The following is a 14,337-nucleotide window of genomic DNA, read 5'->3' as shown; positions in this document are numbered from 1 at the left end:
GCCTCAGAGCAGAATGAACAGCAGCAGAAAGGTCACCTTTATCATCACTGCTGTCAAACACCTTGGAAACAGCAGAGCACAAAGCAAGTCAGTTGCTCAATCACTTTGCCCTTCTGCTACATCTGTTACCTTTACCTGTACTTTTGTCCCAATAAATAAAACTCACTCCCCTGTCCTGGATGAAATCCCATTTCCAAAAACTGCACAGTGAAATTCTGTTGGCTTCAGTGATGGGATCTTGCCTTTACAAAGGCAATTAATGCCTGCCAAGTGCAGGAGTTAGCAGTGTTAGATAAATAATTATAATTATGAAAGCAGCTGCTCTTTGTCATAATGAGACAGGAGGAAACAGAGAGGGACTTTTTGCAAGAGAGTGACAGGACAAGGGGAGAGGCTCCAAAATGACACTGGGTGGGCTTAGATGGGATTTTGGGAAGGAATTGTTCCCTGGCAGGGTGGGAGGCCCTGGCACAGGGTGCCCAGAGAAGCTGTGGCTGCTTGGGGATCCCTGGAAATGCCCAAGGGATGTTGGATGGAGCTCTGAGCCCCCTGGGACAGGGGAAGGTGTCCCTGCCTTTGGCAGGGTGGAACTGGAAGATCTCAAAGGTCTCTTCCAGCCCAAACCATTCCATGACTGGGGTGCAGCCCCTCTGCTCCTGGCAGGGTTTCTGGAGGCTGCAGGCACCAGAGGTGAGATCCCCACTGCAGCCAAGTGTCCCTGGGGAGCTGGTTGGTGTAAACTTATTATTGTGTACCCAAACCAACACCAGATGTTTGGTTGGGCACCCAAATCCTGCTGTGGGCGTGGTGGTTGCCTGAGATCCAGTTCCTACAAACCCACCAAATGCTGCAGTGTTTTAACATTCCGTATCTATTAACATGCTAATATTTCTCACAAGCTGAAAAATTTAAAAGTTAAATGTGAGAATCTCTGCTTGAATGCTCACTATAATGTGTTGGGGCTTCATTTTTTTTTTGCCTTGCCACTTCCTTATTTTCTTTTTTTCCTTTTCTTTCTTGTTTTTGGTCTTGTTTCTTTATTTTTTTAAGAGGCTTTTAAAGCTGGGTTTTCTCCCTAATAATTGTTTGTAGAGTTCCTAGCACCACCAGATCCTAATGGAGCCACTAGATATTAATGTGCTACAAATTAATCAGTAATGAAAATTAAATGTGTGTTTATGCTCCAGTTATAATGTTTATACAAACACAAGAAATGTGTACCACGACTGCGTGGTGGTTCCCACCACAGTATTTGCAAGGGTGCAGCATTACCCAGCTTTAAATAAAAGAAAGGGCCTGGTGTGTTCAAATGGACAACCCAAGGGGGAAACACCTCTTAGAGGTGAAGAAATGAACAGAATTCTTAGAGGAACAGAATGAACATTGTGAAACACAGAGCCAGGGATTTTTGATATTCTAAACTCTGCAGTTTTCTGAAGGTGATGCTGGCATTTGCCTCTTGTCTCCCCCTGCATTGTGCATTTGCAGCTCACCAGAAATTGTGTCAAAATTCAAGGGTGTTTGTGATGAGGAGCACAACTCAAGACCTGCCTTAGGAGTAAATGTGAATGAGTGTTCTTCCTCCTGGCTCTGTCAGAAATGCTCTTTAGATAAGGAGTTGAAAACAGATCAATAGCAAGACTTCTTTTAAAAAAAAAAAAAAAAAAAAAAAAAAAAAAAAAAAAAAGAGGCAGATGCCTGAGATGAGTTCCCTACAAAAAGAGAAGGTTCTGTGGTTGTCATGCATGCCCCTCCCTGGAGATTCCTGGAAAATGACAATTGCAAGTCCAAATTTTTTATCTCGTTGCCAAAGGCAGGAGGGGAAGTGTGGAGGGAATGGGAACAAACTGCCTCGTCCCAGACATGATCTTGCAGAGTCTCCTGTGAAATCGTTAAATTTCCATCCGTGAATTTCCTTTCAGATGATCAGGGTAAATCCAGTGCTGTAAATTCTGTGATGTTCATGCAGTGTTTTCCCTGGAGTGTCAATAGGAGGAGTTTGCTTCACTCACCAAGTGCTAAATTAGTCTTTGGGTGGTCACTTGCTGATGAATACAACAGATTAGATGGAAAAATAAGGAACACAGGGAAAACATTTTCCTCTTCAACAAACCACCATTACTTAACAATACTCTAAACCCCAGATCTCCCTAGATTTAACCTAAAATGTGTTGAAAATTATGTGGAAGATTCAACACTGAAATGTGCTGGCACAGTGTCCTCATTTGGAAGAGAAAACAGTCTGGAAACTTGTAGTCTATTCACAATTACCACAGGAAGTGTTCGTGTCCTGCAGCTTCAGTATTTGGAGTTCCATTTTCCCTTATTCCCCGTAGCCATTGAATCCTTAATGCCTGGCTTTGATCCTTATCTCAAACAGAACCACTGAAGGATAAATTCAAGGTGAGGTGGCCTCAACATTCCCTGTGCTGTGTTTTTTTCCAGGGGCCTGCTGGCCAGAGGCTTCACAGAGACCCATTACCTGCAGGATGGCACTGACGTGGTTCTCACACGCAATCACACGGTAAGGCTGGGCTGTCCTGGGGAGAGAGGATGCTTCATCCTTAAAATCCACAATATTCTCTGCCAGGATCTGAGCCCGGGGATGAAACAGCTCGACGTGTGGTTCTTTTTTTTTTTTTTTAACTGTTGCCTTCAGTGTCTTTGTGACTGCTCTGATCCTACACATGGATTTTTAGAGGCAGCCTTTAAAGGCGACCTCTGGGGTTTGAACCACGTGGCTTTTAACATTTGTGAGGGTTTTTTCAGCTTCTTGAAAATAGACCCATTAAAATGTGATAATTATGGCAGCCATGGCTGAAAAGCCCTGCTTCTGTTTGGGGAAAAAAACCCTAAATATGTGATTTCCAGAGTGCAAAAGTTCATGTCAGAGGTTGGCAGGCTTGGGTGTCTTTGCTCACTGGGAGGGGTTTGGGGGAGGGCGTTGGTTGGGTTTATTTTTAAATCCAGGCCATAAGTGTGTTGTGGATGTACTCTATACTTGTATTTGTGTGTATGTGTGTATTTATGTACATGTATAAATATGGATCTATACAAAATATGGCTTGTTAAAAGAACCAGTTAAAACCTGCTTTTTACAAATAAAAACCCCTTAAGGCGGGAATGTTTTTTGTCCTCTGACAGCATGAATGCCTCAATTAGAAATAATGCAGCAAGCCATTTTAATTACAAAGCTTATCTTTTATCTGCCTAAGTCCCATCAAGTATTTGCTCTGTTGTGGTATTTCCTCACTGACACTGCCAGCAGAGACACCATGCTTTGTGTTCCCATCCAGAACGGGCTTTGCTGGGATCAGGGGAAGGAATTATTTCTCTGCATAACATCTTACTTCTGAAGAAGCATCTTCATTATAGCTGCAGACACCCCAAGTAAAGCAATCATTTCGAAAGCTTTCAGGGCTTTCATTTTGCTGGGTGCTCATATCTCCTTTGAAATCAGCTCAGGAGAAAATAGTCATTTGTTTTGGGAGCAGGAAGGCTGCAGAGGCTCCTGAAGGAAGTAAAAGGAAATAAATGAAACACATGAGTCTTTCAGAGATTTACCTGAGTTAACAGGAGTATGTGTACAGCTAATGACAGGTTTTCCTTGCTAAAATACAATATCTGTTTGCAAAATGGCAAAGTAAGTCATGATTAGTAATGACAGTGCGTTTTGCTGCCTAAAAAAGAGAGCTCAGTGCATTCATTTTTCATTAAATGCTGCAATACGGTTGAGAAAAGACAAGTCTCTGATTTTATTTTTATATCTCTTCTTCACTGAGGACATCAATACAGTCTGGAGTTGAAACCAAATCCGATTTTCCACTGAAAAGTTGCTTAGTCAAATTCTGCTTGGAGGTCAAGGCAGGTTTGTGGAGCTGTCTCTTGGGCAGTTCTCTAGCACACAAGTCAGTGTCTAGGTTATTTTTCAATTTATAGCACCTGGAAAATTGTCAAAATCTGCTATTTATTAAATGATCTCAAGCAAGGGTAGAGTACTGTTTTAAGTATGATGGATCAGCCTTGGTAATTATTTGTTTTTGAGGGGACACCCATTTTATATACCAGTTTGCAGGAATAAAAAGATTTGATAGCAGAAAAAAAATCCTGCAATTCAGTGGAATTACTGAGCTAGAAATCAATTTTCTCCCAGTCCTGTTGCAGGCCATGCTCTGATAAGTTTACATTTTCGATATTGAACTTTGGCATCACATAGCTGGATCTCAGAGAAATTGTGAAATGGGCCACAACCAGGACTCAGAGTTAATAAAATGACAAGTTGTATGTGGAGAGGGAAAGAAATCAGGCCCTTTGCCATAATTCACTCTGAGATAAAGACAGCTGGACCACAGCAGCAGCTGCGTGGGGTGAGATATTGGCCCCCTCCCCATTTCACTGGGCCTCTGCTCAGCTCTGGTGATGCTCAGACCCAGAGATTTCTTTCTCAGGAGCTCTGAACTTCACCTCTGCCTCATGCTTTAAGCAATGAGAATAAACCTATTTTATTTTTGCTTTTAGCATATAAGATTGAGTCCTTGAGTGGGAGGGGCATTGATTTTTCTTCTATCAGCTGGATGCATGGAGCTGACAACACTGAAATAAAGTGAAATAGTGCACCCACACCGAAAGTTTGACATCCATAGCAATTGTGACTGAAGTGATCACCCCAAAAAATTCAATCTGTGCCTCCCTTCTATTGAGGCTTTATCTTTGCTGATGTGTTACTGACTCTTTATGAGGATTGATGATAAAAATACCCAAGAGTAAAACACTCTCACCCCGTTTCTGTCATTTCTTCCACTGACAAAAGCCACTGAGATTTGTATTTAGAAAGTCAGAGCTGGCTGCTCTGTGTTCACTTGCTCGTGCTGGAAATCAAACAAACATTTTCCCTGGCATAAACTTATTTACAGAAAATTCCTGTCTGAATCATTGCATCTTGCCCAGACTGTGGCTTTCTTCACCAAAATCAAGGTGCTTTTTAGAAATCTGCTGTGAGTGAAAACCGTGCCCCAGCCTGGAAAGGTTAATTAATGCAATAATGAACCAAGCCCTGAGAAGCACAGGGAGATGGCTGCTGGGCTGCAGCACTGATAACTTCCCTCTGCACTAATCAGATGGGAGCCTTGCACAGCAGAGTTTTCAGTTTCCAGGTGGTATGGGGAATGCAATATAACCTTTAGTCAACAATAAAATTAGCCTTGATTCCAGACAGATATGTGGATGAGCTTAGAAACCCTCTGTTGTGGGGGCCTTTTGCAAGCAGTGGATTATTAAAGAAATATAATAACCTAGGCACAAAATGAAATTGGACTGTTGTCTCTCAAAATAGAAGCCCCCCTTTATTCTTGGTTGTTTTTAATAACATGCAGCTACTTGGTTGGGTATTTTCAATAAAAAAATTCCTTTCCAACCTGTCTCCCTTCACCTTCATTTGCTTTGTGATTTTTTTTTTCAAGTTCTAGGGTTGGGATTGTCTTTGTTATACTTCTCTTTTCAAATACCTACCTCCTATAGGGATACACTGATATAAGTGTCCTTAAATTAAAATAGGGGTCTATATGGAAAGCAGTAAAATGCAGCAGCTGATTTGTTAATCTGATTATTTTATAAAATATTAAAATAATATTAACTACTATAAAAATATTAAAATAATATAAAACATTATCAAATATTCAATACTGTAGCTTTAAATACATAACACAGAAAAAGGGGGTCAGTCATACAAATCCAAAATTATTCATCCTTCACAAAATAATAATACAAAACCAAACAAAAACCTCCTATAACTTTTTGGGATTTTGGAACACCCAAAGTTTCCATTTAGGACTGTTTGGTCTGTTAAGCAGAAAGAATATTTGGTGGGACAGGAAAGGTGCTGTCAGTGAGATTCTGATTGCTGTGGCCTGAAACTGAGCATCACCTTGCAATGAAAGGGCTGGAAAGCCAGGAGCAGAGAGCATCTGTGAGCAGTGAAATGTTTTCTGTTCCTGCACAGGGTCACTGCTTTTACCACGGCCAGGTCCAGGGGTCCCCCGGCTCCTCCGTCAGCCTCAGCACCTGCTCGGGACTCAGGTGAGCCCAGATCCATCCAGTGTTCGAGCTCCTGGGTGCTTGGTTTGGCTTTTAATGCATGAGTCAATTCTGGGGAAGGGGCTGGAGCCCCTGGAGGGGCTGAGGGAGTGGGGAAGGGGCTCAGCCTGGAGAAAAGGGGGATCAGGGGGGACCCTCGGGCTCGGCTCCCAGGGAACAGGGACAGGAGGAGAAGGAACGGCCTCAGGCTGGGCCAGGGCAGGCTCAGGGTGGATATTTGGGAACAATTTCCTCATGGAAAGGTTTGTCCAGGCTTGGCACAGCTGCTCAGGGCAGTGCATTTGAAATCCATGTGGATGTGGCACCTGGGGACATGGGGCAGTGGTGGCCTTGGCAGTGCTGGGAATGGTTGGACTCTGTCATCTTAGAGGGCTTCTCCAACATAAATAATTCCATGATTGCATCTCTTTTTCAAATGTTGGATGAATCCCTACGTATCATTTTCCCCTCTAGTTGCTCTGAAGAGAAAAAGCCAAAATAAAAATAACACAATTCTGGGGGGTTTTCCAAGAGTCATCCCTTCTCTCCTGCTGCCCATCCCTCTCCATGCCCATTCCTTGGCACATTTTCATGCTGGCAGTGCCCAGTGGCTTTCCAGGCCTCTTTGTCCTCAGAACTGTTTCACCAGTGCTGTGGAATCACTCATTGTCCAGCAGCCTCATCACTAGGAGAGGCGGCTTTAGAAATCCAAGATTCTGTGACACAGAGAACTGCATGGTTGTGAGCTCAGTAATTGTGTTTATGGCAGGTAGGATGCTCAGCTTTTGGATTTCAGCTGCTCGTTAACAGCAGATTCCTATTGCTGAAAATCAAACCTCTTCCAGTTGGAGAAAGGAATGGGCTGACAGAATTTCACGTACACAACAGACACAGTTCAGGAAACAATTATCTTTCTTACTTGGACAATCAGAGACTGGTATTTACTCACAGAGCTGTTCCAAATCACAGTAATTAACTGTAAATTGGCTCTAGGTTCTCCCTGGAAAACCCAGTTTTCCTGTCAGATTTCCAGCTGTCTCAGCCTTTTCTGGGTTTAATTTATCTACAAACAGCAGGAGTAGCTGGAATCTTTTCCCCTTGATTTTGCATTTTGTGCAACAGTGCCATTGTCAAGGCTTTTGTAAGGGAGCTCTGGGACAGACAGCAGCAGAGAGAGCAGAGTTTGATCCCTCTCCCTCTGGGAATAACCCATTTGCTGTAGTGGATGACATTCCATTGGCTCATTCCCACATAGAGAGGGGATTTATGGGTGCTTCACTATGGATCCAGCATCTTCCAAAAGTTTAATAAACCCCTTGCATAAGCAGTCAGCATTTATCTGTCATTCTCATTGTAAAACATCTCCAGAATTTAAAACTGTTTGTAAAAATCCAGTGCAGAGCTCTCAATATTTTAGTTAAAGGATCACAATGCTGCAAGCTCCCCAGGGAAAATTTGTACCTGTGGGACAGGGTCTGCATTGATGTCCTTTTCCAGAGATACCTGGAAATCATTCACTCTCAAGAGAAAATGCCCTTCTCCACATTAGAAGTCCTTTCTTTCTTCTCCAAAGTGCTCTCTTTGCAATTGTGGAGCTCCAGAGTCGTTTCCCAGCTTTAGGTGGCTCAGACATGTCAAGACAGCAGGTGCTGGCAGGGACATTTCCTGGCACTGTTGCAGACAAGGCCCCCAAGTGCAGGCTGACAGGATTGGGCTCCTTCTCTGCAGGGAAGCAGAGCAGCACCTTTTTCAGTACAAAATTACAGAAATTTCCTTTGCAGTGCATGTTTTGTTCTAGCAGGAGATCAGATGAGGAGAAATCTCAGTTTCTGTGCCCGTTTCACTGCTGAGATTTGCAAACAGAGTGTCCATGGCTGGGAACAGTTTGTGATAAGAGTTCTGTGCCTGTTGATTCACTCCACCAAACCTGTTTCACAGCCCAACAACTCCCAGACAGAATAACTCCCAGATATTGCCTGTGCTTGATCACAGAAACACAGAATGGTTTGGGTTGAAGGGACCTGAAAGCTCTTCCAGTTCCACCCCTGCCATGGGCAGGGACACCTTCCCCTAGACCAGGCTGCTGCAAAAAAATCACAGTCCAGGAGAGCTTCTTGGCTTACATTGCTGGCAGCTTTGCTGGCTTGAAAGAATAGATCTGGCTGGGATGGGATGGGATGGGATGGGATAGGATAATGTACTTGCCACCAGCTTGCTGGAGCAGGGACTCTTGTTTTCTGCATCATGATAAAGACTCCAAGCTGCAGGAGCAGAGACTTGAGGCTCTGTGTGGCCATGGAGCCCCAGGTGGGGACAGTCCCTGGAGCAGCCCCTTCACTTGCAGCAGCTGTTGGAAAGGAGGCCAGGTCTTGTTTTCAGGGTCTGTTCCTGGCTTTGTGACAGTTTCTAAGTGAATCAGACAAATCTCTCTGTCTCAGTTTCTCCATCTGTGAAATCCATTTAATGATTCTTACCTACCTCACACAGCTGCTGCGTGGAGCTGGGGTTCAAGTGCCTGAAAAACATCTAATGAAAGGAAGTGCATGCTGTCAGCCCTCTGAAATCCTGGAGAACCAATATCTTCCCCCTCCCACCAGACAGGCACCCTGGGCATTGTTCCAGGTGTGGATAGGTCGGGGCTGTGCATTTTCCCCCAGACCAGCAGAGTTCATTAAAAGACATGAAACTACTCATAAAGAATAGGTCCCACATTTCAGTGTGCTCTGAAGCCTGAGTGCTCAGCAGCAGTCAAAGAAGCAAAAGGGATCATAGGAATTACTGAGACAGAAATAGAGGATAAAACAAGAACCCTCATTACCACTTTATAAATCCACAGAGCACTCACATCTTGAGTTCTGCATGCAGTTCTTGTTTCCCCCTCCCCTGCTCCATCTCAGAAGAGCAAGAAGCAATATATCCAGAAAAGGTACAGAGAAGGGCAAAAATTGTGATCAAAGGTGTGGAGCAGCTTTTATCCAAGGAGAGAAAATAGACTAGGATTTGTCACTTTTGAAAGGCGATGACGGAGAAAAGGAGCACGATGAAACAAGGTTGAATGTCACGCTGGAGAGGGGACAATCACTGAATATTCTTCATAACCTCTAAATTAGGAGACATCAGCTGAAACTTGAGAGCAAAGGGAAGTACTTTTTTTATTCACATAACGAAGCTGGAGCTGTCACAGGTGGGTGTCAGTGGATCACTGACAATGGATTCCAAAAGGATGTGACAATTTGGGAAGGGGAGCTCAGGGAGCCTCTGCAGGGCTGTCAGACCCTGAGATGTCCCTGGCACTGCTGCTCTCAGAGCTGGGGCTGCTTGTTCTGATCTTGTCTCTCACCCCTGAGCTCCTGCTGTTGGCCAAGGGCAGAGAGGAGCTGCTGAGCTGGAGGAACCTTGCTCTGACCTCCCCCAACCTTCAAGGTCTTCCCTCCACATGGCTGAGCAGTTGAGATGTGTGTCACCGTCATATTTTCTGGAAAAATCCCTTCGCCAGGATTTCTCTCTTGGGAAGCTGAGAAGCCTCAGAGAGAAAGCAAAACAATAATTATCTGATTTGCTTCTCCTGTGCTTTGCTGCTTGGGAATGTGTTTGGACACTGTTTACCAACAGGTGGTTGTTTCATTGGCTTCATGTGAATTGTTTTGGCTTAATGACCAATCAGTGTCAAGCTGTTTCAGGAGAGAATCGCGAGTTTTTCATTAGTATCTTTAGCCTTCTGTCTGTATCCTTTCTGTGTTCTTTAGTATAATTTAGTATAGTTTTAATATAATATTTTTTAATATAATATAATAAAATTATAAATTAGCCTTCTGAGAACATGGAGTCAGATTCATCATTTCCTTCCAACAACGGGGATCCAGAAAATACCACAGATGTGTTTTCATCTCCTGAACATGATGTGATTGTTCTGTGATGAAGAAGAATTGTATGAAATCTGAACACTAAGGTTAGTCTGGTTTAAGCTTTTTAGGCAGGCAGAGGGGTGAGAGATGAAGAGGAGAGAGGAGGAGGCTCAGCTCTCTCAAGCACACTCACATTTTTCAGCTCTGTTCCATCCTCACACACGTAACATTCTTGCTCCTCACCTCACGTAGGAGCACAATGGCAGAAATAGTGGGATTGGCACTGAGAGCTGCCTAAAATGCAGGTTGGAGGAGAATATAATCATGCCTTAATCTGTATCCTGCTGGCTGCTCCGAGGAGGAGGAGCTGGATGCAGCGAGGGCTCAGGAAATGCTGAGTGCACAGAAAGGGAACAATGGCTAATCAGGATTTCTGGGTGTCCATCTGGATCAGAAAGCCAATTAGACTGTCAGAGCTTGTGGGAAGGTGAAGGTACGACAGAGCTGAGCCATTTCCTTCCTGTCCTCAGGAAATACCCTTCTGTTTATCCAGCTTGGAGGCTCTTCAAGTTTTTAGCAAATAATTTTGGCCTGTGGCCACCACTCACATCTTCTGTGATAAATCTGTTTGGACTTGAATGATTTTTGCTGATTACTTTCCCTGTGAGTGCTGAATCCACCCAGAACTGCAGCCTGGAGAAGGGCACAAACCTCCCTGGGCCAGGGGCTCAGAGGACTCTGGCATGCAAATGTGCAGCTACAAAACATCTGCAGTGACCCCTTAGACGGGGGGAGCTTGAGAGGTGCTCCCAAAAATTCCTCAGGAGCCTATGGATAGAAATCTCCCAGGAAGCCTTTTCCTTCTGAAATGCCAAAATGCCCTTGAATATTCTCAGATATTTTACCCAGTTAGGTAATTAACCCAGTGACACATACAGAAAGTGTTCAGTCTTTGTCCAGCCTCATCAGCAGCTGAAAGATGCAGTGTCCACAGTGACAGGGATGGGGAGAAGGCCTCAGAATGGAATTGATGCTCATTTTTACTGAGATTACAGAGTTATGGTACCCAAGGCTGCCAATACCATTTTTCAGATGGTCTGGCTGAACTCACTCAGCCCAGACACAGTCAGCTGAAGAGGGGATTTAAATGTGACACTCCAGACATCAACTATTGAAAAAGGAGTGGAAGTAGGAAACCAGTGAGAAAAAGAAATGTAAATTCCTCACGACTCCTCAAGCAGCATTTCCCCACAGAAGAAGAGATTTCATCCAAAAGTTAAGTTAGGAGAAAATCCCTGTTGAGAAAAGTACTGGTTTGGATGTGAGCTTTCCCTCCATACTTTCTGCAGAGCTTTTAGTTCATATAAACATCCTGCATGGTTTGGAATTTGTCTGACCAGGAAACTCCTGGAGGATTTTGAGCTCAGCATTACAAACCATTCCCTTTCTGGGGTTCCATGGCTTCTGTAGGCTCCTGTTCCAGGGGAGCAGCTCCTGCCTCAGGGTCACCTCTGTGCTCTGAGGTGAGCATCATGTCCAGCCTTCGACCATGGTGTGCACAGAGTGCCCAGGTGCACAGGGATCACTGCCAGGACAGGGATGAGGGATGTTCCCTTCTCCATCCACTCTGCTGCTGGCACTTAGTGGGATGTGCAAGTTGGAATCTTCTTGTCATGTCTCTCTGTTTGCTGCAGGGTGCAATAAAATGTGCTCACTAAATTGGTACCCATGCTCTTTTCCTTTTCCTTTTCCTTTTCCTTTTCCTTTTCCTTTTCCTTTTCCTTTTCCTTTTCCTTTTCCTTTTCCTTTTCCTTTCCCCTTTCCTCTCCTCCCCTTTCCCCTTCCCTTCCCCTCTCTTCTCCACCCTCACAAGTGACACTTTCTCTGACAGCACAATGACTGTTCCTTGCAGCCCAGATGCTGGACATGAAATGACATTTTCTCTCCCCATCCAAGTAACTCCTTGCTGGAATTCCAGGAATCAAAAGCTGCAGCTCGATCTGCATCCACTCTGGACAGATCTGTCCTGCACTGAGAGAGGATGAAGTGTGTGCTGCAGGAGGCTCTGGCCATAATTCCATTTTGGAGAATATATTTTTTCAGGTTCCAGAAAGGCACTGGCTGGAGTGGAAGCTCTGTGAGTGATGATGTGTCTGTGTGAGAACACCTCCACCACTCCTGTGAGATGTAAAACCAGTGGTGCTACTGCTCCCACCCCCTTTGAGAGGCTGCCCTTGGCTGATTTGGGTCAGATTTGTTATTTTAATAGAATCCTGCTGTGCAGTGCAGTACGATAATGGGATTGTTTGTCTTTCCTATTGTGCTCTTCATCAATAGATTTTTTTTTTCTGTGGATACTAAACTTTCCTCTATTTTAGAGGTGAGGAGTTGTTGCAAAAAGAGGTGACCAGGGACAGAGGCAGAGACAGGAGCACATTTGCCAGACTCCTATTCTCTGTATTTGCCAGTCCCTTACAGCTAAAGAATGACCAAACCATTTGAAAAATATCTAAATATCAGCTCTATTAGAAAAACAGTCAATAGATCATCTTGCTCATTTATCCCCATAGTATCCATCTGCAACTTATTAAAACAGCCCAAAAGTGAAGCCCTCATTCACCACCTCATTTTTCCTCCCCTTTTGTTTGTTTGCCTGCTTACTTGCCTGGGAATTTGTTACACAGAGCCCTGGGAATGCAGAATGTACAATAAAAATAAATAAGAATGCCCTCTGAGTGCACAGATCACCCCTGAGGTGGTGCCTGCTGAGCAGCCCTGCACTCCAGGGTCACAGGGCTCCAATTCCGGAACCTTTTCACCCAAAACTCCTTGGAGAGCTGTGGGATCAGCCCCTGTCCTTGTGGAGCTGTAGCATGGATTGTGGAATGAGGGACCTGGAGGTCTTCAGGGGCACAGGAGCACTGCAGTGTCTGTGGGCAGGCACAGACTTCAGGTGAATATTCACTGTGTGAGCAGTGTGTGCCCTCTAATTTCTCACCAGTTCCTCTGCCAGTGGAAATAGAGCTTTTTATTATTATTGTTTAGAAATGAGTATAACTTTGAGCTTCATTAAAACCAAATGTTTAATTGCACTCACAGATCTCAGGTTTATCAATTTACTTAATTTCCCCTGTATAGTGCAGCAGAATAATATATACTAGTTTCATATAGTGCTGTCCCAGCCAAGTTTTGCTTCAGCATCACAATTTCTCAGACAAGTATGTGTTGATGGTTTATGTTGGCAGGACCTGTGCTTCTGCTGACAAGTTGGAAAAGAAAAATCCCATTTATATTTTGAGATTTCCTAAAGCCTGTTGATTTATGAAATACGACTGGCCTCGCTTTAGGTTTTGTTTTGGTTTTCCCTTTTAAGAGGAAAAAAAATTATATTTGATTTTATCGACAGTTTAAAAAGTGGAATTATTCCATTAAATTGCCTTTCCCTGATTGAGGGATTCCTGGCAGTGTGGAATTATGTGAGTTTTAATCTCTGTTTGAGACGGGGAGAGCTCTCCCATCCCACACAGACATCCCCAGGTGTGCACATGGCTCAGAGGGGAGGACAGGAGGCAGAACCCCTGAGATTCCCATCTCCAGGGTGGGCAGCAGGGATGTGGAGCTGCTTGGTCTGGTGCTGACCCCAGGCACGAGCAGGGACCAAACCCTGTGCAGAGCTGGAGTCAGATTTAACCCAGGCTCAGGACCACACTGGAGCTGCTTCCAGTTGGCCTGGAGCCTGGGAGCTGATGTCTGGACGTGCCCTTGGGATGGATATTTTCCCTCCCTCTCTGCTACCAGTGATGGAGGAGACAGAGGCAGAATTTCAGGTAGGCTTGGGGTTGTCTCTTGGCTTTCCTGCCTGCCTCTTGTAAATCTTTCTGACTTCCCAGCATCTGTGGGTTTGGGACCAAGGAAAACCCAGAATTAGACACCTGACACTAAAATTTGAATAGTTCATATTGCTTTTTTTCCCCCTCAAACATTTATAATCCTGGGAATTCTGGTAGTCCTTTGTCTGTTAGAAATCCCACAGACTGGTCTTAAGGACTTGCTGAAATCTCTTTGGGGTTCTTTGTGTAATTTTTGCTTGGGGATCTGTAGTTTAATATGCCATTTGCCACATTAATATTGTATTTGCCACAGTGGAAAACACTACTTTGTTTAGCATTAATGGCTCCTGAAAAATAGAAAAGTTCCTGGGAACGTGGGCTGACTCAGGAGTGTGGGAGAACCCTGTGAAGAGGGAGACAGAGAAATGCTGGAGGAGTAACAGAAGCTTCTTGGAAACCCCTGAGGAGAGTGGAAGGAACCAGTAGCTATAGATTTATTTTATTTGCCTCAAATTCTCAGTCCTGAATGACTGGTGGGTATTGTTCACACACACAAAAAATAAAAAAGAAAGGAACCATAACTCTTGACT

General features: G+C 44.2%; 1 protein-coding gene across 2 annotated transcripts in view; it reads left to right on the top strand.

Annotated features, from left to right (window-relative positions):
* Positions 1 to 14,337, top strand: part of ADAM12 (ADAM metallopeptidase domain 12) — a 176,742-nt gene that overhangs the window by 97,007 nt on the left and 65,398 nt on the right. For both annotated transcript variants that reach the window (XM_064431572.1, XM_064431573.1), the window contains exons 4-5: positions 2,446 to 2,524; positions 5,999 to 6,075. In XM_064431572.1, the coding sequence (XP_064287642.1) occupies positions 2,446 to 2,524; positions 5,999 to 6,075 (156 nt within the window). The remainder of the gene's footprint in view (positions 1 to 2,445; positions 2,525 to 5,998; positions 6,076 to 14,337) is intronic.

This window comes from Passer domesticus, chromosome 8 (assembly GCF_036417665.1).
Source record: "Passer domesticus isolate bPasDom1 chromosome 8, bPasDom1.hap1, whole genome shotgun sequence".
In the NCBI taxonomy this organism is placed as follows: domain Eukaryota; kingdom Metazoa; phylum Chordata; class Aves; order Passeriformes; family Passeridae; genus Passer; species Passer domesticus.
The sequence above is the reverse complement of the archived record's forward strand: the minus strand, read 5'-3'. Positions and strand labels throughout refer to the sequence as shown.